Source organism: Trachurus japonicus, chromosome 11, assembly GCF_045865225.1.
Source record: "Trachurus japonicus isolate A0001 chromosome 11, Traja_1.0".
In the NCBI taxonomy this organism is placed as follows: Eukaryota; Metazoa; Chordata; class Actinopteri; order Carangiformes; family Carangidae; genus Trachurus; species Trachurus japonicus.
In genome coordinates, this window is record NC_140917.1 from 19,549,211 (window position 1) to 19,575,032 (window position 25,822).

General features: G+C 42.7%; 1 protein-coding gene across 1 annotated transcript; it reads left to right on the forward strand.

Moving 5' to 3' along the window:
- Positions 1-2,276: 2,276 nt before the first annotated feature.
- On the forward strand, positions 2,277-24,166 carry LOC146978687 (E3 ubiquitin-protein ligase RNF19A-like). The gene is made up of 10 exons (XM_085791551.1): positions 2,277-2,449; positions 12,476-13,388; positions 17,013-17,221; positions 17,423-17,567; positions 17,778-17,940; positions 18,242-18,356; positions 18,607-18,765; positions 19,740-19,959; positions 20,098-20,241; positions 20,982-24,166. The coding sequence occupies exons 2-10, from the start codon at positions 12,757-12,759 to the stop codon at positions 21,823-21,825; spliced, it is 2,631 nt and encodes an 876-aa protein (XP_085647677.1). The 5' UTR covers positions 2,277-2,449; positions 12,476-12,756; the 3' UTR covers positions 21,826-24,166.
- The last annotated feature ends 1,656 nt before the right edge of the window (positions 24,167-25,822 follow it).

The window sequence follows — 25,822 nt, forward strand, 5'->3', positions numbered from 1 at the left end:
AACAGCAACAATTCACGTCTAAATGTATCTGGATTTGATCAAACTTCTTTGTCAGTGACAGACAAAATGCATTCAACACTAAGACTATGTGGGTGATTTTATGTGGCACACATGCCCTATGTTAAACAACACCATAAGGCTAAGAAATGTGATGCTTGGTGTCCTAAACAAAGAACATTTTGGTAATCTGACTCTTATAATTGTGATAACAGGTCTGCAAAGAGAACAACAAAATTTCTAAAGCGTCAAAGCTTTCTCACATTTCCCTTTTCCCCTAAGAGCGATCTGCCTCTAATACCACAAGTAATGTTTTAATTGTCTGTTTTTTTGTAGTTCTATCATTTACTTCTCTTTTTTCGGCATGTTACTAAGAAACAGAGATGAGGAAAAAAAGAAAATAAAACTAATGAGACTGTTTGTTTAAATTAACGGGGGACAGGTCTGAACGTGTCTCAAACTTAAAGTGATGTGATGATCCCCCTAGAGTGATAATCAGCATACAACGACCTTGTAAAGACAGGTGTTGTTGACGTGTCATTTTTAATTATTTCAAACTTTTAAACGACCTTATTAAAATACTGGACGCATGATTATGATGGACATATCAGGAAACTACTCTTCAATGACCACAGGATGGCAGAATTTACACATAAACATTCAAGTTGCCACAGTGTCAAGTCGACAGCTGCTATCACAAAGAGATGTTCCAGTTGAACTATTTGTCTGACCATAAAAAAAGGAAGACATGCTGGGATATCAGTTTCTCAAAAAATCCCCCTGTAATTACAATGAAAGGTGGTTTTGGCCAACTGTAAAGTAAAGGTAAAGGTAAAGTTGGCTGTTTGTTTATGTTGTTTTACTTTTGTTTAATCAATCAACATAACATCCATCCAGCAGTAAAAGTTTAAGTGATCCAAATGAATAAATAATCAAATATTCCAGGCAAGAAATATCACATTTAAGGGGCCTGGCCTGCATATTTTGACTTTTGCTACAGAGGTGGAAAGTATAACCCCAGATACTTAACTTAAGTATAGAAATATTGTTTTTAATTATTATTATTCCACTTCAACTACTTGACAGGTTACTTTCCAAATTCAGATTAATTATATTATTGATTATAAATTAAATTCAAGAATATCAATTTAAATGCTTTTATTTTTATTTCACCCTGAGGTAAATTCACAAGCAAAGCAGGATTGTATAAAGATAAAATGTTTGGATTTGTTAAAGCAACACTATGTAGGATTTGTGGCACTCGTTCTCTGGTTGAGAAGAGCAACTGTCTGTCTGTCTTTGCCAGAGAACCACAGAGCCTACATGAATTTGTTGCCGGTACCGATGCTGGTGCCGTCGCCACTGTCATTACCGGTACTGGTGCGGAGCTACGGTGTCCCAGGACCATGATGTTCCTACCCGCACAGTAAAGTTACATAGTGCAGTTTCAGCCACTGTGATCCTGCTCAGCCTGCAGCGGCAGCACCAATCATCCTATTAACCATTTTTCTGTCACTTCAATGAGTTTAGAAACATTATTTTAAGTTAAAAAAAACTACATAGTGTTGCTTTAAAAAAAAAAATCCATTATTCTGAAATAAATCGACAATCAACAAGTTAACTTCCGGTGTGTCTTCAGAACCGTGGCGGATGTGTGTTTTATTGTGAAAGGTGAGCGGCTGCTTCCGGTTTTTTTTTATTTTTATTTCACCCTGAGGTAAATTCACAAGCAAAGCAGGATTGTATAAAGATAAAATGTTTGGATTTGTTAAAGCAACACTATGTAGGATTTGTGGCACTCGTTCTCTGGTTGAGAAGAGCAACTGTCTGTCTGTCTTTGCCAGAGAACCACAGAGCCTACATGAATTTGTTGCCGGTACCGATGCTGGTGCCGTCGCCACTGTCATTACCGGTACTGGTGCGGAGCTACGGTGTCCCAGGACCATGATGTTCCTACCCGCACAGTAAAGTTACATAGTGCAGTTTCAGCCACTGTGATCCTGCTCAGCCTGCAGCGGCAGCACCAATCATCCTATTAACCATTTTTCTGTCACTTCAATGAGTTTAGAAACATTATTTTAAGTTAAAAAAAACTACATAGTGTTGCTTTAAAAAAAAAAAAAATCCATTATTCTGAAATAAATCGACAATCAACAAGTTAACTTCCGGTGTGTCTTCAGAACCGTGGCGGATGTGTGTTTTATTGTGAAAGGTGAGCGGCTGCTTCCGGTGGCCGGATGTTTTGGTCTCCGTGTTCTCCGGCTTGACAACAAACGGTCGGACTCAGTCAGTCGGTCGGTCGGTCGGTCGGGGAATGCACCCTGACTGTCCTGCGAAGTTTCCTGCCACTCACACTCACCATCATACACGGTTTTACTGAAACATGGAGCCCGAGGCGAACACGGCTGTAGTGAAGTAAAAGGGAAAAAAAACCCAGAGGGAGAAATTAACGGTGAGTGAGTCTAAAAGGTTGATCTTTATTTAGCCAGAAAGTCGTCAACGGTTGGATATTATTATCACAGGGATCAGAACTTCCTCCTCCTCCTTCTGTGCGAGGAGCTAGCAGCAGTTTGTAGCCTGGTTAGCTTTGTAAATAACCCCACGTTGAATATCATGGACGACGGGACATTTCCCACGTAAGACACTAAAGTAAAGTTTTACGGCACATTTAGGTGAACCGAGATAAATCGTGTTGTCCGAGTTTACCGTCCAGTGAGTGAGCAAAACGCCACAGATCAAGCAGCCTGTAGTAACTCTCTGGGCGATTAAAGTTGGCCACTAGCTTCCTGCTAGCTAACAGGCTAACGCTACTTAGCCAGGTGGAAATTATAAAGAAAAATCAGGTTTAATGGCCGTGTTGACCTTTTCAGTCCAGCATTCAGCCTTCCTGTGAATTATTTCACCTCTGTTGTTGTTGTTGTTACGTATACCGAATACAAACAATTTCTTCGAGACCTTCGTGGGTTGGTGGGCTTTTCGGGTTATCCTTGCTTCATTTCGATAGTTTGTTTACACTTACGTTAACGCGATAAAGTGTCTGAAATAGAAGAGCATTTTCACCCATCCCCCCTAGAAATCGCTGGAAGCGGTCATTGCAAGTCTTTAGGGATAAAAGTCTACTACAGTAAAGTCTCCCAAGTTAGCATTGAGCATTTATAAGTGGTATACAAACTTTGGAAACAGGCGTTTCAACACCGTATGGTTTAATTGCAAGACGATGTATGTGGTAATTAAAGTAGACATTAGGAGTCCCCCTGTGGGAAAACATTGTCAGGTTACTGATGTCATGACAAAACAGTAAATCAATGCTTTTAAAATATAGTATACACCGTCATAGGAGAAGTTATAATTGTCAAGGGATACTTTAAATTAACCAACACTTGACATGTCTTAAAGCTGTTTTACAACTACCTTGTTGTGGTGCTTTACAGCCTTATATCAAATGTTTTTATATTGGTTATAAATGCTTAACAGGTTTATGTTGTACTGTCTTGTAAATTTGGGTAATTTGTACTGATGAGTTTCATTTTCTGTGGTTGTTGGATGTGCTTGAATACATCTAAATGTATACCTATTCAATGATAGTCAACTTATTGGTAATTTGCTATCCTATTTTTGGCATTTAGTTATTATTGGTTCATATTCTTAAACTGAATTATCATCATGTAATATTGGATTTGATTATTGATGGTGATTTTTCCGCTTACTGTGGAAACATTCACCCATAATGTTTTCTATCATCATTTTATAACATAGACAACACAACAGTGTTTTGCTGAATAGATAACATATCAATTCAGGACACAGACTTTCCGTATTTACTGTGTGACTTTTATAGCCTGCATGCTAAATTAATCTGAGCCACTCTCACTGGGCCATTCTGTCAATGAGTCACAGCACTTTGCTCTCTCCTAATGACCTGTTATTGTCTGGCTTAACCAAACGCAGCCTCAAACCTGCAGTGAATGTGACTAAAATGAAACTTCATGCTCACAGCAGGTTTGGTGAAAGTCTGGAGCTGGTAAATATTCAAGCTGCCATGATTCAGAGCTCCGTCAAGTGGAATTTCTCACCGTCTTGCCACTGCTGGATTGTATTTCGATTCTAGTTGCAGACAGTATATTTTTCAAACAATGTGTTTTTTCAAACTTTATATGCAAATAGTAACGTATGAGATCACTTTTCAGCGGTTTCTACTGATTTAGTTATTTTTAATATCTAAACCAAAGTTTTTGCATTTTGCATACACCCACAAAAATGCTTTTGCATGTGTCATTTACTGGTGTCATCAGTTACTGGCCATCCCCTAATTTACTTAAAATTCAAACTAGGTCAGAAATTCCCCCATGCTAAACTAGGTGAAGGTTAACTGACCTAAATCTGGTGACCAGTTCTGCTCATACTTTTGTTGCAACATATTTTCTACCCACATAGTGTCTTTGATCTGCTGTGTGACCGGTTACTCTTGACTGATTACTCTTTTTGAGAAATTAAATGTATGCCTGTTGTGTGCATGGTTGAGCCTCCTGTCTAAACACAGACCAGCGGAGGTGCTGCTGTTTGATGGTTATCTTTATGGATGGAGAAGTTTCATCACCAATCTAAACCTTTTATTTTAAGCTGTATTCGTGTAATCCAGCATCCATCAGTCAGCGCTCTGTCATTGTTGTGACTGTGACATTGACTGACAGCCAGACAGCTGTCTGTGACACAGACACACAAGATGCATGAGCTGTGGACACAACATTTGTTTAGTTTTTTGTAAAATTATGTCTTCTGTGTCTCCAACCATGGGGACTTTCCAGACTTTGGCCTGATGAATGTAATAGCTTGCATATCTTTTTACTTTACGAAGGGGTGAGTTTTCTAATTACATTCTTTTAAATTTGCATGCAAGTTGAAGTATTATCAGACTTTGTAGATTATGATTTTTGATTTTTTTGTTGGACACACCATGGTCCAACATTACAACCCTGGATGTATGTGTAAGTGATGTCACATATCACACACCAGAGATTATAGATCTCTTTAAATTTTCTAGCTAAATCAAACTAAAAGCAGTCCAATGAGTGCATCTTTGGCCATGATTTTTAAGCTGTGAGCTCCAGCACTGCTGGTGAATTATGAATAGCTGTCGGTGTCTTTTTCCTCCTTCATTGTAGCACAGAATGGAAAAGGGCTGTCACCCCCTTCACATCACCGAAGGGCTTCCTGCTCCCCTGCTGCTTGGGGTGAAAAGCCTTTAGCAGAAGAGACGGACAGTGAGGAGACTGTCCTGGTATGTAGTAATCGTGGAGTGAATGATGATGGGTTGATGGAGTGGATTCACTGACCACCACCACTCAGTCTGTCGTCCCTGCGTAAAATTAGATTCTTGGTTTGAACTAGTGGCGAGTGAAGACAAAAAATACTGATATAGCATTACATTACTCAGGTTATGTAGGATTTTTGGTTTAGGTGGGGGGAGTTAGCCCAACTCTGGCTTCTCCACTTGAATCCCTGAATGTGGGACCTCATGACTCCTCAGGTCATTCATCAGAAGGCGAAGTTGAGAAGAAGTCACTGAGGTCATTGTCTCATATGCTCCAGGCCGGCTATCCAGGAAAATTTTCATCTCGTTAAAGCCTCTCTCCAAGAAAAAAAAAACCATGAGCTCAGGGTTGGTAACGGGCCAAAAGTTGCACACGATGCTTCTAATGTCCAGGAGCAAAAACAAATCCAAAAACATTAAAAACTGAGTGTTTGAATATAGTTATGTGAATGGTTAGTTGGTGTATTACAAGAACGTCACTGCTTGCTTGCTGGGGCCCTGGAGGGGAAGAAGGAAGTAACTCTTTGTTAAGAAATCCAGCTGATTTTAGATGAACGGTCGGCAACGTTTAGTCTCAGCATGAATCCATGATGTGGTTCTTTATCTTTACCTTTATCGTCCTCATCAGACCATCACTGTGCAGTATTGACGTCCCTCTATGTAGCAGGGAAACGTTATCTCCTCTTGTTCAAACACAAGTCAGAAGGGCTTACGTCTCTATTTGCACAAATTGCTTTTTGGCATGATATACTTTTTTTTAAATTTGCACTCCAGAGAGAGCAGCTACCTGATTGTTGCGCTCCCTGCCTGGTTGTGACACTACTTTTACCGATCCTGACACGTGAATGAAAAGTTGGCTCATCACAATGTACCAGATAGAGTGGAAAAGTACCCTCCCCTGTTGGCTGTAAATCCGACTGTTTAGTAAATAGTGCTGAAATCGGCCTCAGAGGCATTCACTTCTGTACCTCCTGTCCCCACTCTCTGTCGAATGTCAAACATTATTACTATACTTTGGCTGGCAGATAATAGACTAAATAGAGATTCATGAAGCTACCGGGGTTATTTCGATCCCCCCAGCTGACAGAAAGTTGGTCTACACCTGATGACTGATGGGCAATCTAACAATAACCTGTTCAAATTTGGATTTGCTTCAGTGCGATGTTGCTAGAGACTATAAAAGTGAAAAAAAAACAAACAAACAAAACAGCCAAATATTCACCTTATGTGTGCAGGGTAAACAAAGAGAGAAAAAAATAGCCTCGCTGTATTTTGCTGTCCAGTCTCTGGAGTGTTCCTCTCTCCAGAGTTGTAATAACTGAATGCATTGTCATGATCAGGAAGTCCGTCCTTCAGCTGGAATGTCACCGGAAATTAGCGTACGTGATGAACACTTAACAGAAGAACTCGTTTCCAAAAATGGAAGCTGGTCTGTGATTTCTTTGAAGGCGGACATTTGTATCAAACTCGCAAAATTGCCTCTTAACATAAAATTCGGATGCCTTCCTTCGCTCCTCCTTAAAAACTCACTCTGACTCAAATACACACTGTTTTAAATCAACTTTGTCACACAAGATCTAAAGTTGACAGAGGGACTGGGTGGGCGGTGGTCAGATGTCCTCTGGACCCCCGGAAATTGAATGCAACACACTGAAGGTGGCTCAGCTACAGCATCCCTGTTAAAAATAGGAACTGTATATTAGAAAAGTCCAAGTCATAACACAGGAAATGCGAGAGCCAGGGTGACAATATCAGTTTGAAGTGCTGCAAAACCAAATGAGACTTTCGTTACTTAAAATATTTCTATCAAAATGCTGCAATCAAAAGGAAATAATTTGTGTTGCACCATGCAGTGCCCGAGACACATTTTTCAAATAATCTTTTAAACCATTCATTGTTGCTTCCCTTTTTTTAATACGCAGAAAGAAAGACCATGGGTTACGCAAGAAACCTAAAGTTTCAGCCTGGTAGACTTCACAACACGAACTAACTGAACAGTTGCTAACGGAGGCTTTAACCTTCATTTACTTTGAAATGAAACCTGATATTGTGTCATTGACTGTAAAAAAACACCGACACCATTCTGACTTTAGTCTTTTGACACATCTCACCAGCGTGTCTGTGCTGATGGCTCAAGAAGATAGTGGGCTACATTTTCAGGTCAGCACAAAGCCATGATGTATTTGTTACCGAGTCGTTCCACAAAAGGAAAAGTGTCCGCAGTGGTGACATCTTTATTGCTGCCTTGTTTTATTTGGGCTACGGCTTCTCTGTGTGCTTTGGAAATAGAATAAGCACTGTACAACATTGTTGATGTGAATATTTATGGAGGGATGTTTCATTGGGAGACGGCCATGTTCCGTTTCTAACTTATTAATAGTCCCCAAAAAAAAAAAAAAATCCAAATGGCATGTGTGAAGCTGGGTTGCAGACCTGTACTGTAAAGTGTTCCATTGCAATTTGCTAACACACCTAATTGTCTCTGTGCAAAATTACAGGCGATGGAAACCTGGATTCATTTTGTTTATTGTGGGGCAGGAGCCAACGTGTTATTGCTCTGTGGTCTGCAGAGCAACGCTTGTTAAAACCGTTACTGCTGAAGCCTCAAGTGACACATTTTGTTACTATTTTTCCCCTTGTCCATCTTGATAGATTATAGTGTGACTTCCCAAAAAAAAAGAAATTCACTGACAGAGCATTGACCTGTCTCCTGAGTAGAAAACCTCTGATTTAAATCATATTACAGTGATAATCATGGCGCGGCTGATGCAGACTCTCTCTTTTAAGAGTTGACGGAGGGTTGAAACCATTCATTCTGCCGCAGTAGGTTTCCTGTCCCCGGGTTGTCTCAGCAATTGGGACACCATCCCAGTGTGTGAGCTGTGGTTGCATGTGATTGCCCCCAAGCCATATAACTTGAATACATGCATGTGTCTGCACACACACACACACAAAAACACACACTGACCACAGTCACATGGAAAGTCCCACTCACTCTTGGTGCAGTGCACAGGCAGGCTTTCCCAGTTTAATTACGCATTGGGAGTGTAATTTCACATTGACTTGTGGGTTGCATGAAATTGCCCCTCTTGTCTTGTTAAAATTTCCTCTTGTGTGCATGATTGGTGTGTTGACCCTGTGTGTACTATGTAGCTTTGATGTGGAAAAATACTACAGCAGGACACCACTTAGGAGGACATCAGTAGATGTTTTCTCATCAAAAGATCCAGGAAGTTTAATTTCCTAAGGAGTCATGTCTTGTAGTTTTTTCCAAGTTTCTCAAGCACATGGTGATTTGTTTTTCCACAGACCGGCCAAAGCTTTGGGAAAATTAAGCATATTGGTGGGCTAATCATATTAAAAACACAACATTTGTCTTTTACATAATTTAGGTGCTCAACAATGCAAAAATGGACAATAAAGCTTGAAGTTTTCAGTCCAGTGGTCATAAAATCTCTTGGGCTGCCCCAACCTGATTATTAAGGGCCACTAATTACAAGCAAAGCAACGCGTTGGTCGTCCTCGCCTTTGTAATGATCAGTTATGTAATGATGTGAAAACTCCAGCATTCATTACAAATCATTTGACATTTTAGCGCTGCAAGTCCTGCCCTAGAAGTTACTTAACCTTCAGAAAACACCCCCACCACCCACAAGCAGGGACTTTTTTGGGGGGTAGGACCGTTTCCTAGATTTAGATCTTGGTTTCTCTGGAAATGCAGGTAAAGGAACCGAGTCCTTCAAAAATGTTCCTGCTCCTCACGGAAAGTCCCTGTATCGGGAACTCACCCATTGTGGCGCTGTGGTCCAATTACGACACAATAACACACCTCGAGGAAGTAGCGGCAAACTGTCTGACGCGTCATCATGTTGCAACTCCGTCGGCCTGCGTTGCTTAAATTTCAGATGACAGTGTGGCTTTGGCTTTCAAATGTGACTTTAAAATTTTTAGAGCCACCAATTAAAACACATTATTTTTTTACAGCTTGGCGTCAGTGCTAATCGCTTGAGGAGATGCAATTATGGTTTACAGACTCTCTTTCCTGTAATTTATCTTTAGGTCATGGTTAAATATATTGGTTAGCAAAACATTTGATATATTTACATGGTGCAGGCAGCTAAAAATGTCTTCTTGGTGGCATCTGGTTGTATATATCCCCATTTTATTCTCATCAAAACCTGTCCGGAGTGACACTGCAGAATTTCCAGCACAGTAATTGACATATTACCTCACAGATACTTCACTGACTGAGTCCTCCATTTATAGCGGAGGTTGGCCGACCTTGTGAATTAATGACCACCTCTGCTAAAAGGGGAACTTGGTAGAAAGATTCAGATTCACTGTGAAAATGTCCCATAACTAATAAGTGGGGATATTGTTTTAACTGTCATCTAGAAACTAAAGATGAGATGCAGGAAGATCTGTCGGACTGTTATGTAAAGTAAAACTGAAAAGACTTTCCATTAAGATACCATCATCTATTTGTATCACATCATCTCTCTTGATGACGACAGTCATTGACGCAGGTCTGTCAGTTTATTCATGGCCAGTTTTGCCTCGACAGTAGAGGATTGTTTAGTCTTTCTAGTTGTGACAATATTTGCTTTAAGCCAGTGTGTATTGCTACAAACAGTGTGAGCACTCAAACTATTTTGTGTCTGTTTTTGTTAGTAGCTGGTACTTATCCCATCTCAGAGCTGTTCTTTAGATCAGGTGACATCCGTCAGTCAAAGTGCAGTAATGTTGAGAAAAATAGGCAATAGGCTGATTGACATGTAGTTTCCAAGTCATCACCTTCATATCACAGTTGTTAGCGTTGGTTGACTGAATGCAACCATCAAAGAGGAAACATTAATTTACACAAGAAACCTAGGTGGAGTTGTTTGACACAGCAATCATATTCACATCTGTGTCCCGGTGTATTTCACTTCCAGACCTTTAATGCGGCTGAGCGACAGCTGGCAGTGAAGAGAGACCTTCCTTGTAGACTGGAGGCCATATTTAGACTTTGTATCTTGAATGTTTCAACAGCCAGTTTAGATGAATTGCAGTTTAAACCTGGCATCACCAGAGGGCCTCTCAGACACACATCAAGTGACCACTTGTGATAAGATTCTGCGGAAACTCGACGCTCGTTGCTAAAGAGAGAATAACACGTTGTGCTTGTACTCAGCAGTTGGATTGTAGTGGCAGTTTAGTGTTTTAGCTGTGAACATCCTGTGTGAGTTGTTTGGTAAATGCAAGTCAACAAGTGCTGTGGAAATATGAATGTGTTCACAGTACCGCAGCACAAATTGGAGGCTTGACACATACACCAGAGCGGTGACCAGATTTGGCTACTCGTGCTCAAACAACACAAGATTTAATTCAGTGGTAGTTATTAATGTACTCATAGTATTTGGCCATCTAAATAGATGCAGTCGAGCCACCAGACTGTCTCTAACTCCTGGCTGTGCAGCTAAAAGCCCCCTGTCTTTGACGCAGCCATAGTAAAAGTTAACTTCTGCCTGCGTGTCACGACGTGGGGAGAAAAACCGCAGCCAGTCAGACGAAGGTTTGTAGGTTAGGAGACTGAACATTTGTGCTTTGCAGGATTGCTGCTGCCCCAGTTGAGATTTGCTTGTTAATTAGTCACCTTTTGGCTCCCGCTGGAATTTTCCTGAAATTAGTCCCTAATGACAAACACACACACACAACACAAAGCTCAGAGCGCACATAAAGCACAGGAATAATAATCATGCTTTGCTTTGCTTACTTGGCCCTTTTGAAAGATAAACCTACAGCTACGACTCCGAGGACCTCGCATCATCATACAAATATGGAAAGTTGTTCAGATTCCTGTGGTTTAAAAAACATTGCGAGAAGTTAAACTGAAGATAGAAAAAAAACTATTTTAACCAGGGCACAGTGTGTTGTTGTTGTTGACTGAAGAGTGGGAACAATGTTGAAAGGGAAAAATGAACCAATAGGATCATTTTTAATAACCTTTACCCTGAGTAGCTTCTCGCTGATGTCGTTCATTTCCGTGTCCACGTTTTAAAATTAATTATTATAATATGATTTGGCATTGGTTTTACAGATGAAACATACAAAACAAAACAAAATAAGGCAGCTCTTTATCCTCCAAGTGCAAAGGTTTTGAATTGAAATTTCTCAAACGAGTCTCTCACCATTTAAATTGTTTGTGTCCTGCATGTTTGATTTTGTGTTGTTGTTGTTTTTTTCATGACTGGAGTCTGGGTGTTGTTGTTGTTAAAAGGATGACACAGTTTTCATCCACCATCTGTTAGGATTTATTTTTGAAATTTTCAAAACAGCCTTTCCACAGTGCTCTCCATCTATTAGCTGCTGAGACGAGCTCTTAATTCTGCTGACCGGTGAACTTAGTATTAACACACATTTTACAGTGTTTGGGCTACAGCGTCCAGCGCCGAGACACAAACAGTCATTTTATGCAGCTTTTCCCATCCGTCTGTCTCTTGAAGCATCAGTTCACAACACAGTTGTTTATTCAAAACATGTAGATTCATCAGCTGTGTTGGGATCTGTGGACTCGGTGGAAGCCCACATTGCACCACACCTACTGTGTTTTTTTTTTTTGTTGTTGGCAGGACAGAGTTGTGAGAATCTACAAGTGCACTTAAACCATTGGCCTCACGGATGATGAGTTATCCCTCAGATGTTCACTTCACATTGTGTTAAATCCGAACATGTGGAAGCACTTGAGGCAAGGTGCGGCCACTCCAGAGACACACAGACACAGCTGTGGCCACATCTCAGATCTGGGGGTGGGAAAACACATTGTTTTGCCTACACTTGACTAATACACACTCTGGGGGGAAAAGCCTGCAGCCGTTGTTTGTAAGTAGACTAACATGCATACCCACACACAGAAGACACGCCTGAAGAGATGTCTGTCTGCGGTGTGCAAGAAAATGCCTGATTATCAAAACGATGTCCCCGCCTTAACACAGAGATCAGTGACACATCTCGGCGAGCAGATCTTTGCCGTCGCGTCTCATGTTGATTGGTTGTTTTGTTCCCTCAGGTCCGAACCGGTGCATCTTGCTTCCAAATGCATCTGTTTTTGCAGCAGTACATTAAAAGTTAATGCACTCAGCTGTGGTTTAGTACCTTATTTTCTGTTTTTTCTTCTGTTTCTCTCAGGCCAGAATCCTAAATCTGAGCAGCTGCAGGACAGAGGCCCCTCATCTCCGTGTTTTGAACGCCGGTCAAACTGCACCGCCGACTTCCAGAGCTCCTCCACCAGCTTCAATCCACGATGTCCTAGCCAACAGCCGCCCAGCTCCCTTCCCTCACCACCCCGTCCCTTAAGTCCCAGCCCCTCCTCTCATCCTCTCCCCCTCTCTCACCGTCCCTAATCTCCTCACCCGATGTTTTGAATTCCAGTTGTAGCCCCAGCAGCGCCCCCACCCCCGTCTGGCGTTATGAGCAGCCCGCACCAGCAACATCATGGCAGCACAGGCTCAGAGCGAGATCTCCACTCCGCCGCCTCCTCTGTCAGCCTCCCGTCGGTCAGAAAGACCCCCAAGAAGCGCCGCCTGTCCCTCCACTCGCTGTTCGGTCGACGGCGCCGGCCCGACCGCGACCCCAAGCGCAAGTCCAGGACTCTGCAGGCCGGAGCCGGAGTGGACGGCATCGTCAGTGCCGAAATCGTGCAGTCGGAGAGCACGCAAGATAAAACCTCCGCCCACTCCGCACCGGGCGTAGCGTCAACTTCGACAGCATCGGGGTCGACGTCGTCGTCGTCATCGTCGTCGTCGTCGGAGCTGCTGGAGTGCCCGCTGTGCCTGCTGCGCCATGCACGCGATCGCTTCCCGGACATCATGACCTGTCACCACCGCTCGTGCGCGGACTGCCTGCGTCAGTACCTGCGCATCGAGATCTCCGAGTCCCGGGTCAACATCAGCTGCCCCGAGTGCTCGGAGAGATTCAACCCCCACGACATCCGGATCATCCTCGGGGACCGGGCCCTCATGGAGAAGTACGAGGAGTTCATGCTGAGGAGGTGGCTGGTGGCCGAACCCGACTGCCGCTGGTGTCCTGCCCCAGACTGCGGGTAAGAAACACAGCTGAGGGACACATAAAGACGGACTCACCAGGTGAATCAAGGTGAACGCTCTCTTGAGCTTAATCCGACTCAGGAGGTGATGAGGGGTGAACACACAGCCAGCAACAAAGCACACAACAATTTACTTCAGCCAGTTTGCCACGAGCGTCTCAGGCCTGCGCGATTATTTCCACATCGACCGCAAACTTTTTAAGATTTCGGAGTCTCTTTCCTAAGATGTGCTTGATGTTCTCGACTTCTGATGTAACCAATACACAAGTCCCAAAATAACAGTAAGCAGCTACATCAAGGAAACTCACAGGCTGTAATCTGGCCTTTTGAAGTTCACCCCAGCTTCTGCATTGATGCCCAGGTTATAAATAGCTTGTAGCAGTAATAGACCTGTTTTATTCTGTCAGCCTAATGAGTCAGCCAAAAAAGATGTGAGCGGCAAGTGTATGGCAGGGTGTGTCTGCCATTTTGTCAAAGCACATAATGGTCATAGGCTGGAGGCTTCATGAAATATTAGAGCATCAGTAGCATAAATGAAAAAAAGAAGAAGGATGTTTAAGTTTAGATGAGTTCAGGTGTATTTTATTTGTAGCTCTTCATCACGCATACTGATGCAGCAAAGCTACGAGATGATGAAATAACTGATAATGTGACAATAAAGAGTATCGCCGTACCACACACAGTAAAACATGCAAAATATAGAGCAAGAAATAAAACAGAGAATAACATTAAAAAAAGAAACAAAGGTGTTAATCAAAGTGAACAAAGACGACAGAGTCGGAGTATTTGCTTTGTGTAAAACATTAGCTTTAGGTCCAACGAGGTTCTGCAAATGCCTGATTGAATCTCTGTTGTTTGTTTCAGTGGGAACTGATTTCTTTTTTTCCCCTCGTTCACATGGAGCTGACGGTGTCGGTGAGGGTCAGGTCAGGGTCTTACGTGTTTGGAGGAAGCAATCCAACTGTTTGTTCACAGCAGCCTGAACGGAGGCTAACAGTACACTTCCTTCTCTCACTAGGTCACACTGTTTCACGTGCTTCTTATTGCACCTTTAGGTCATGACCACCACCGTGCACACAGAGTACTGCTCAACTCAACCTGCAGCAGATCTCCATTTTCTGCCACAGGAGCAGGCTGTACTGTTTTGTTCTTGTCTTTGTTTGGTTTTGTGACCAAAGTACAACTACTGAGTTGTGCTAAAAAACATTTTTTTTTACAGAAAACTACAAGTACAGCACACATACTAATGACAGGTAGAAATCGTGGTTGGATAAAAATAGATAAATATATGTAAATTATAATGAAAACATTAAAATGCACTTTAGCTTTTCCCGTTACTGAAGTAAGAATAAAATATTAAAGAAACAAATCAGATCAAATCTGGTGAGAAAGGGACATTACAATCCTGTATGAAAGAGAGGACAACATCTGTGGTTCATAAGTTCATAAGAATCAAACTTGAAAATGTTCACTGAAGAAGAGTGTGACAAGTTGAGCTCTATTTATTTATAGTGGAGTCCATATTGTTCCTTTGGAAAGTGCCAGTTTACTGAAGTAGCTTTGTAATTTTTCCACGACATAAAAATATTCGTCTTTGCAGCATGTGAGGATATCATACAGTTTTTAAAGTATGATATTTATTCATTTATTTATTCATAGAGTTTAGTTTCGGCGGCACACATGGCCTGCATTCAGTCATCACCGTCGGCTGAGTTTTGAGTGATTGCTGAATTCAGTAACGGCTTCTTCGCCCTTCACTCTCTCTCATGGCTTTGTCTCATCAACACTGCTGACCCTGTCTGTTAGAATAATGGCTCTTTCATGAGCGTGTTTCAGCTCTTCTTGCTTGCATTCCTCCAAACAGTCCAGCTCTGGCTCACAGCCACTCTCCCTTCTGGTTAATGCTCTTGCTGTTGATTGTTTGTGTGACTGCAACTCGCAAGCTGCCGGGCTTTGTTGTTCATCTCAGCAGTTGGAGCCGTCAGCTCTGGGACTCCTCTGCACAAGGAGACAAATCATTCATGTTTTTGCTGGAGAGAGTCTCGACTTTGCACTGGTGTCAAATGCAGTTAATGTTCTGATGCTGACATATCTACATGTTACAATGTTGGCAACGTTTTTGTATATGAGGCAACTTAAAGATGCATTTTCACTTCTTTTCCCTTTTTTTTTCATTTTCAACATGACCATGCACTAGTTTTTGCTTTAGATTTACAAAATCTTTTAAGAGGGACTGAGGACACAGCAATGGACTGTTTGGTTTTTAAAAATGTTTTTATTTTGGTCTTATTTTTTAGGTGTATTATTTATGAGGCTGTGTTATGCAGGTTTTACCAGTTATTTGACACAATAGTACCTTAAGTTTTCCTTCTGGGTCACTCCTGACTTTGCACTTTTGCACAACCACCAGTTTAATTCCCTCACTCTCTGTTGCTTGTCTGGTATCAGCTGATGTTTGCATGTCTATTTGATTAAATACTTATCTCATTTGAACTAAAATCTTTACCCAGTTAGCCGCTGTCCGTGTGCATGCGTGTGCATGTGTGAGTGTGAGCCAACAGCCGTGGTGTGTGTGTGTAAAGCAGCTGATGCCATAATTTCTGCTTACTTGGCGTAAATAATTTTTGGGGAATTTGTGCTGAGCTGAATAAGCAGCTCTGCCTTGTAGGCTTTGCGCTGCAGAATTACATTTCTGAATAGATCTAGTGGATTTTACTGTGTGTGTGGATCATGTAAGACTCTGACACTGGGCTTTATGCTTTTACATAGAGAGATGTCCCCCTGTAGAGAAACTGCTACAGTTTGTCGGTTGATGCATGAGTCAGTCAGTGTTTGTTTTTGCTTATTGGCTGTTTCTAATGTTCCCATGATAACCTGGTCTCTATGGGAGACTGGAAGGCTGCAGTAACTTCAGGGTTTAGCTCAGGCTGTCATACATAAACGTACTTTATTTATAGGCCAGGTGCTCTGTACTCCTTCCTACAGGAAGGACAAGTTGTTTTGGTTTTTCAACAAAACGATGAATTAATAGGTGAACACAAGCAGGTTTGTGAGGCACAAAAGGGAAACAGTTGCTGCCATTCATTTTATTATTTACCAAAAATAATAAAGCCATTTATTTGAAGCAGTAATTGTGTTTGGATGAAAACGACTGCTGCAACTGTGGATTTTTATTGCCCCACTATGTCAACTTGTATGAGATCTAAATGCTTGTAATAAAACAATTGTTGGAAATGCCCCCCCGCTGTGCGGTTCTCAATAATAGCTTTTAAATTGGTCGTTGTAATGATTGATGAGGGAGACCAGGGTGACATGCAGTCGTGCAGAACTGATTGTGCCTTCATCGATTTGTGATAATGGAGCTCATTGGTGGAAATCATCATGGAAAGTCAGCTAATTTCCTGTGTTTATGTAACAAACACACATTGGTGCAAAGTTTGTATCTAAGCACACCAGACACTGGCCCTCAGTTTTACCCACCTGGGTCTGTCCTCCCTCACCGTTTCTATTTTTGCCCATTTAGCCCTGCTGACCTCTAGTGTTGTGCTGAGCTACTGCACCCAAGCCTTCTCACCACCAACTGTTTACCACTCTATATCTCCTGTGTTTTTCCTTTCTCAGTTACGCAGTAATTGCATTTGGCTGCGCCAGCTGCCCAAAGATCACCTGTGGACGTGAGGGCTGTGGGACAGAGTTCTGCTACCACTGCAAACAGCTGTGGCATCCCAACCAGACATGTGACACGGCACGGCAGCAAAGGGCCCAGAACCTCCGGCTGAGGAGTTTCAGGTCGTCCTCCCTCAGCTACAGCCAGGAGAGTGGAGCTGCAGGTAAACTACACACACACACGTCCCCATGCAGATGCACACAGACACACACAAAAAATAATCACATCTGCACCTTCATTACACCCATCACCTATTTTTAGGCTCGTTGTTTGCACAGATGATTCCCCAGCATGTAGTATGTGCACTGTTGAAATACCATATGCAGAAAGCGTCTCCTGCTCACCCTCAATCAACCTCTACTAGGTGATGACATCAAGCCGTGTCCTCGTTGTGCCGCCTACATCATCAAGATGAATGATGGGAGCTGTAATCACATGACCTGTGCTGTCTGCGGCTGTGAGTTCTGCTGGCTCTGCATGAAGGAGATCTCTGACCTGCACTATTTAAGGTGAGACAAACTAAGAGTTGACTTAAAAACAGCTTCTCAGCTTTTCTGCTAACTCTTAATGAATTTTTCAAGAGTTTCTAACAACTAGTTGTCTGAAAAGTATCAGTTTCAGTCATTTTTTCACCATAATTCACACTCAGAAGTCATCCTGACAAATATCTCTCTCTCTCTCTCTCTCTCTCTTTTTCTCTCTCTCTCCCGCCCCCTCAGTCCGTCAGGCTGCACCTTCTGGGGGAAGAAGCCCTGGAGCAGAAAGAAGAAGATCCTCTGGCAGCTCGGCACGTTGGTAGGAGCACCTGTGGGCATCGCCCTCATTGCTGGCATCGCCATCCCAGCGATGATCATTGGCATCCCAGTCTATGTGGGCAGAAAGGTGAGAGCAATGATAAATCCTGTTGTGCTTGTTCTTAAACTGAAAGTATTCGCGGGTGGAGGCAAACGGTGTTAAAAATATCCTCGAAGTGGAACCACGAGACGTGAAAGTCACCGAATCTGATTGGTTGGTTAATTAGTGATCAGGCTGTGGTCCAAATGCAGATTCAGATGCCAGTTTGTTATGAGGTCACATCAATTTTCAGATGTGCTTTTTGTAGAGATTTTCTGTCGTTAATGTGACTTTTATCTTTTAAGATTAACCAAACCAAAGTAACAGTAATAGAGATTTTTCCCCTTAGATCCATAACCGCTACGAGGGCAAGGACATCTCCAAACACAAGAGGAACCTGGTGATAGCCGGCGGTGTGACACTGTCTGTGATCGTGTCGCCTGTGGTTGCTGCAGTCACTGTTGGTAAGAAAGAAGTGTTTTTTAATCTCTTTTCCTTCTCCTCTTTCACCACTTTCTCTGTCACCATCTGTTTCTCAACTACAGTTGAATAATTTACAAGGGTTTTCTCATTGGGCCAACAGGAGACAGTGAGAACTGTATAAATGCATCATTTGGGTTTAAAAAAAACAAAAAACATACCACCTTCTTTTGACATGCTGAGATTTTTTTTTTTTTCTAAATGCATATCGTGGACTGTTGTTTTGTTGTGTAGGCATTGGCGTTCCCATCATGCTCGCTTATGTGTATGGAGTCGTCCCGATCTCCCTGTGTCGGAGCGGTGGCTGTGGAGTGTCGGCCGGCAACGGCAAAGGGGTGCGGATCGAGTTCGACGATGAGAACGAAAACATCGGCAGTGGAGCTGCAGCCACAGGTGAGTTATGTGACTCAGTGTTGAGTTGAAATGAAACAATGAACCCTGTGTTTGAAAGAAAAACAATGTCTCTTTCCTCTACGTGATACAAAGAGTATGCAAAGTACACAACCAGAGATAAGGCTGCAGGGCAGTGAAGTTTCACACACACAAAGGAGTGTCAGTAGATTGTTTTTGTGTGCATGTAGTTGTGTTCAGAATTGACCTACATTCTTCCTGGAGACTTGTGTGTGTTATTATTATTTTAGTAACCTTGGTAGAAGTGTTTTGGGTTGTGTTTGCACACACACACATATGCCAACTCCTGTTTGGCACTTAGAAGTGCACCTGCATCCGTCAGCGCCCTTTGTGTGTACACAGAGATTATTCACAGCCCCACGAAATGCCAAAACAGTTGTCGGGAGAGGCAGACGAGCGCCGGAGCCTCGTCGATGGTGTGAAATGACTGGCACAGTGTCGGTGGTTTCTCCTGTCAGCGTGCGTTTGTCAGCGTAAAAACTGACGGTTGCGCGAGGTCGCACTCGTCTCGCTCTCCCCCCGGGAGGTGCAGAGAGAAAAGGAATTGTATTTCTCACAGATTGTGTCGCCACTGTGAGTGATAATTATGAATCCACATGACAGCAGGGGACTCTGACCTTCCCAGGAACATAAGGTGTGAGACACGATGACACTTATTCACACCCCAGAATTCATCAGTGTGTTGTTTCAGGGCTGCAATGCAAAGCCTGTAGAAATCAAAAGTCATTCTCCTTTTCTCCTTCTTCTCTTCCCCCGTCTCTGTCTTCCCATTTCCCGTCTCTCTCTGACTATCCTGTCAATTAAAGGTGGAAAACCCAACAATACTTGAAAAAAGAGTGAGAACTCAATTCTCTTCTGTTTCCTCTTAGCGTCACGCTTGTGTAAACCTTTATGTTTGTCAAGCAACCACTCTTTTAGCTGTAGAGTCCTTAAACTCGTTCCTCCCGTTGCTTCAGACACGACCTCGGTGGCAGAGACGCGGCTCAACAACCCCAGCCTCGGCGACGGAGCCAGTGTCGGCGGTCTGACGGGCCTGAGCCTCAGCGTCAGCGGGAGTCACATGGAGCGCTGCGGCATGAGCTCCGCCCAGCGGGACAACATGAGCGATAACGCCAGCACCACGGCGCTCGCCGGGACCAGCATCACCGGCAGCCTGTCGGGCAGTTGCTACAACAGGTAACAGACCACACCAGTTCTGACTGGATAATAATAAACACAGGGCCGTTCCTTGGTTTAGTGAAAATGTTACTATATAACACGGAAAGGGAACTTATTTGCACAGGTGAAGGGACTCATTTTTTTTTGTTTTTCCAGGATGGAGGTGCAGGCCGATGTCCAGAAGGAGCGCTGCAGTCTGAGTGGAGAGTCAGCCACCGTCAGTCTGGGGACAATCAGCGACAACGCGAGCACAAAAGCCATGGCAGGATCCATCCTCAACGCCTACATGCCTCTGGAAAGGTCAGCAGCCAGAGCTCTTATTTGTATCCTATTTACTATTTCCTGAGAAATAAAATAAAAAACCTTTCCTTTTTTTAAATATAATGTAAAATTTGATCTGTCATTTTAAAGGGATAGTTCAACATTTTGGGAAATTCGCCATAATTCACCACTATTGCCATAATCCCTATAGTCAAAGTGGTACATTCATTACCTTTCATTGTCGGTGCAAGCTGTTTTTAGATTTGCGAGGCAGAGATGTGAGCTGCTCAGTGAACACAATGGAGGTGAACGGTACAGATCCCCTGTCCCTCAAAACTGATCAAATACACAATCCAACAACGCCAAAACGTTCTCTTGGAGAAGTTGTGACCTGCACATTCACCACGCTGTGAAATAATCATGTATAATTATGTAACATTACGACACATGAAGCAAATACTCTGAACTACTTGAGCTTTTGAAATCCCAGCCGTGCCCAGCAGCCGTGTCTGAAATGTAGTTCCGGCTGCATTTGCCTCGAAAACAACTCCGTCTCGTAATGTTATTATTTCATAGCGTGGTGAATGTGCAGGTCACAACTTGTTCACAAGAGTGTTTTATGAGTTTTGAGGGACAGGGGACTATGTAGGATTATGGCAACCGGCGAATTTGCCAAAATGTTGAACTATCCTTTTAAACATGCCACCTGGATCCTTTGGATAAAAACCATAGCACTAAATGAACCTGCTGTGGTTAAACTTTGTGTTTTTGCTTTGCAGAGACAACAGTCTGGAGGTTCAGGCGGACGTGGAGACCAAACAGGAGAAGGTGAGACACTGCAGCGCCAGCAGCAGCCTGGATGAAGCGAGCTGTAGCAGTAGCACCGCCGGCCTCAAAGGCGCCAGCGGCGGCCCGTGCTCGTGCCCCTCCACCTGCTGCTGCAGCCAGCACGACAACCACTGCTGCCCCTCGTCCCCCTGGTCCAAGGAGCCGTCCGCCTCGGGGGGCAAAAAGAGCAAAGGGAAGCTCTGGAAGAGAGCCGGTGGCAGCAGAGGAGAGACAAAGATCAGTGAAACACATGGAGACATTGACGCTCAGCTCCTGGAGCAGCGCAGCACCAACTCCTCCGAGTTCGATTCCCCCTCCCTGAGCGGCAGCCTGCCCTCCGTGGCCGACTCCCACTGCAGCCACTTCTCCTCGGAGCTCAGCTGCTCGGACCCCGAGACCTCACGGCCGGCTCAGGCACCGTGCTGCGCCGCAACGGACACCCACACTCACCATCCCACCACTGCCGCCGCCGCCGCCGCCGTCGCCGCCTTCAACGACGTCACCATCACACCCATGCCCGAGGTGGAGAACGACCGGCTGGAGCATTATCCGTCCCAGAGCAGCCGCGCCGCCTTCGCCCACCACCACCTGCTGCTGTCCGCCTCCCCGCCCGCCTCGCCAAAGGAGGGAAGCAGTGGGACGTTTCTGTACATCAGCGAAGACACCGTGGGAAGCGTCACAGGCGTGGAGGCGGAGGAGGAGGAGGAGGACGAGCGCGTGAAAGAGACCAGCAACAACACCGCAGCGCAGCCCGTGAGCCCGGCGAGGAAGCGCTGCATCCAAACAGACATCTGAAGCCACTCTTCACTCTACACCTCCGCTGTCGGCTTTGTCACCACCGCTCACTCGCTCAGTTTAGCCTTATCACCTCTTTTCACTGCTGAGCGAGGCAGCTGATTCATCATCGGAAGCTGGTGGTCAAGTCTAAGGTCGTGTTATGTTTTTCTCCTGCGGCGGTGGTAGGCAGGAATATTGTGTGAACGTCAGTCAGTCGGTTGCAGAGGGTCAAGGTCTTAAGTTGGAGAAAGATTTGTGAATAAACAGGAGTTTGGTTCTGTTATTCAGAGGCAGGATGAGCAGGTTAAAGGAAGGTAGAGCTGAATGTTTGTGGGCAGGTGAAAAGCAGGCTATCGGTCCGGCGAGTTACTACAGAGCGCTGTTAATCTAAATCTATCCAGCTGTTATGATGATCTGCAGAGTCTTGAAATTAATCATTTCCTGAATCCATACCTTTTCCCTAATGGCTTACAAAAAAAGCAGAGCTGATCAAGCTGGACGCAAGCGAGTCTGATTTTTCCTTTTTCCCTAGTAAATCGAGCTGCTAATGTGACGTGTCACCGATTCTCCTTCATCGCATCTGCAAAAGTCTGGCGTTTTCTTCAGGGTTTGCATGAAACAGGGAGGGAGATGTCATCACTGTGGTCCACCACTGTGCCACCACGTCATTCTGTGACTTCTTAATGGTGAGAAAAACACCACAACACAACACACAGCTAAAGGATTGTTCAACCTTCTGTCGAGCATCTAAACCTAAGTGGGACCAGTCCATACAGTAACAGATTTTATTTTATTTTGTTTTTAAAATGTGACCCCTGTTTTTTGTTCTATGTGTTTGCTTATTTTTATTTTCCATTTTGGGAAAGTTGGTTTTAATGTTGAAGCCCTGTGTTGGGTCCAGACTTTTTAGTACAATATAAAGGGGGAGTGGGAATTGTGTTGACTCAAAAGACTCAAACAATAGCCCATCTTCATTTTTTTTCTATCGTGGATTTAGGTTGCCATTTTGAATAAATTAAGTTTCACAAGCCCAGGTCCACAGTGGTAAAAATAGCTATTTGTTTGTGGACTTTAGTGTATCGTTGAATTCTGAGAGTTGTATTTAAAAAAAGGGAATTTTGTTATTCCCTGTAACCTGATTTTTAATTTGAATGTGTAGCTTTTCTGAAAAGTTATAGGGCCTGTTCTAGTAATCAGTCACTAAAACTGAAAAGCCATCCAGCCAGTGTATTTGCAGTAAGAAAAAATAAGCTGTCCAGAAACTTTACAACTCGAGCAGATGTGTCCAGTCAAGGAAACACATTTGCCAAAGAGAAGTTTTTTTGTGCAATGAGAAGCTCTTGTATTGGAGCGTATCCATCCTTCAGTGGTTTAATATTCAGTAGTGAATGTATGGTAATAATGTTACATTTCTGAATCTCCCTCAGTAATATCCAAATCAAAATGTTATTTTAACTTCAATATATTTCAAGGTTTTTTCTCAAAAACCAACTGATTGATGCAAATAATTTTATATTTGTTGGACCCACTGTGCCTTTTTAGAGGGAGAATCCTTTATAATAGTGTTTTTTATTTTATTTTAATTTCCTCATTCTATATGTCTTCAAATGATAAACATAAAAATCATAAGAGAATGAATAAAGTTTGCCTCGTATAATGCTTGAAATGCACGCTGATGCTAAATCCTTCCCCCTCCCTGTAGCTTGTTTAGCTTACCAAAGACTGCTCTCAGGCCACCGCGGTTTTAGTAACAACACAAATGTTAAAGGTGTTTGATGGTACCTGATTTCCTTGAAATCCACTTTAAAACACAATTAGAGTTCAGTCCTTAAAGTTGAAAATGGCTTCTGTGGACCAGATAAGTCATGGCAATACAACTTGGGATTAAACCTAATTAGGGTGGCACTACTTTAAATCTCAAGACCAAAATATTTTTGTTTGTGGTTAAGTCATTTTAAGAAATTATAATTTGGAAAATGTTTCCCTGAAGTAGCCAAAGTTTCAGAGCTTGGTGGAGTCTATGTGCTGCAGGTAGTTTAGTCAGCACACGTTGGCAATAAAACCCTTCGTATCCAAAGTGATCAGCATCAGGAGCGTCCGAGTGCAGTAAGTCATGTTGATGACTGAAGGAAATTAACACAACCAGGATGTTCCCACCTTGTTTATGTTTCCTCCTGTTGAAAAATGCCTGTTTAATTCCTGTGAGTTTTATATTATTATTTGAAGACTAGTGCCAGGTCTATTTTTTAACTTGGTCAAAAGCAGTGTATGCTATTTGAAAAAGTATATATTTCCTAATTATTTGCTTTATAATGTGCATGTAAATGCATATCCTTAAACAATAAAATTCTGAATCAAGCTTTGTCGTCTCTATATTTTGACACAGAAATGATTGTTTTGAGTGGTGCAGCCTTCGCACGTCATTCTGGCTGTGTAATTACTGTTGAACTGTGAGACAAGTGAGTGGCTCAGCTCAACCAGTTACAGATCAATCACTGTAGAAAAATTAAACATAACTGTCTCATGTTTACACTTTATTTTAAAAATGTAAATACCGGTAGTTCAATCTTTGAAATAAAGTCATGTGAATCTGTAGAAAAAAGGGTCAAATTGAAGCATTCACATTGCAGTTTATTATTTACATTTGCATTTGAACTATTTACATACAGTACATGCTTTTACATTCCAAGAAGCATGACAAACATTGTCTGGAACGCTTTCAGCCTCATATCAAGTGTTTTCATTTAGATGAGATTCATATGCTTTTATTTTGACAACAACAAAGGAGACAAAAACAAAGACGAGGAGATAAACCAAGGGTACAGGCCGGACAATGAGCACATTAATACTATCAAGTATAGGAGAAATAAGAAATGCTGTGGCACATTGTGCTGTACAAAGATTTTACGTGTTGTGGATTTATTTAAAGAGCAGAGGGTGTGGAGAAACAAAGCAGCTCTGAAGATCTCTCTTGAACAATAATGTGTTCAAACACACAGGTGTTTTAAGTCGGAGTTAATTAGCGCTCTGCTCAGGTCGACAACGAGCTCTAATTAGTAAAAGAATGAAAACACCTGTGTAAGTGAAACGTGAATTCTCGCTAACTTCACAAAAATAATGACGTTCTGGTCTTACGTTTAGCTATTTGATTATTGATAGTTTTGACCTGTCTGTCCTTTTGCACAAGTGGAGGGTGGGTGGAGAAAAACAGCTACTTAAAAATGATCTCAACTGGTCAGTTAAAGAAAAAGAAATGGGATAAAGTGAAGTTTATTCAGATATTTAGATACTCAAAGCAGCATCTGAAATCATGTTCATTAAGGCAGAATCTGTGACTTCAGCCACTCGACAGAGCACACAAACACCGAGCTTTGTGAGTGTATCAGACTTCGTTTTGTTTGTTATAAAAAGAAGTATGTCATTGCCTTTGGGTATTGTTTTGAAGTCCATGAGTGATACATCAGATAACCTGGGGGAACAATGGTCTTCGCTGTCTTGTTCCTTGTTCTGCACAAAGACTCTCCTAGTTACATTTAAAACTAAACCTGAGACCTACAGTCTTAGAGTACATCAATAACTCTAACTTCAGTTGGATATTTATCTAAAACCTTATGATTAACTATAACTTAAGTGCTAAGCTCATAATGTAAAGTCTTAAATTCCAGTTAGCCTGCTGCATCTTTATTCAGTCTGGAGCTTTACATGGATCTAAATGGAAATTTAAGGAGCTCATTGAAATAGCAGTGTTGTCACGATGTGTGTGTGTTTTTTTTTTCTGTACTAAAGCAATAACCAACACTATATGATGTTGAGCTGTTGGCGGCAGCTGTAATAATAACAGATGTAAACAGTGACAAACGTATATTAGCTGCAATAGGTGGAACCCTGGATACGTAGGGAATGCACCAGATAATTAATGACCTATTGACCTGATTGATCTTTCTGGCCCTTCCTAATCTCTACAGTCTACACACAATGAAGCTGAGTTATATCCATGTCTGTCAGTCAGTTTTGG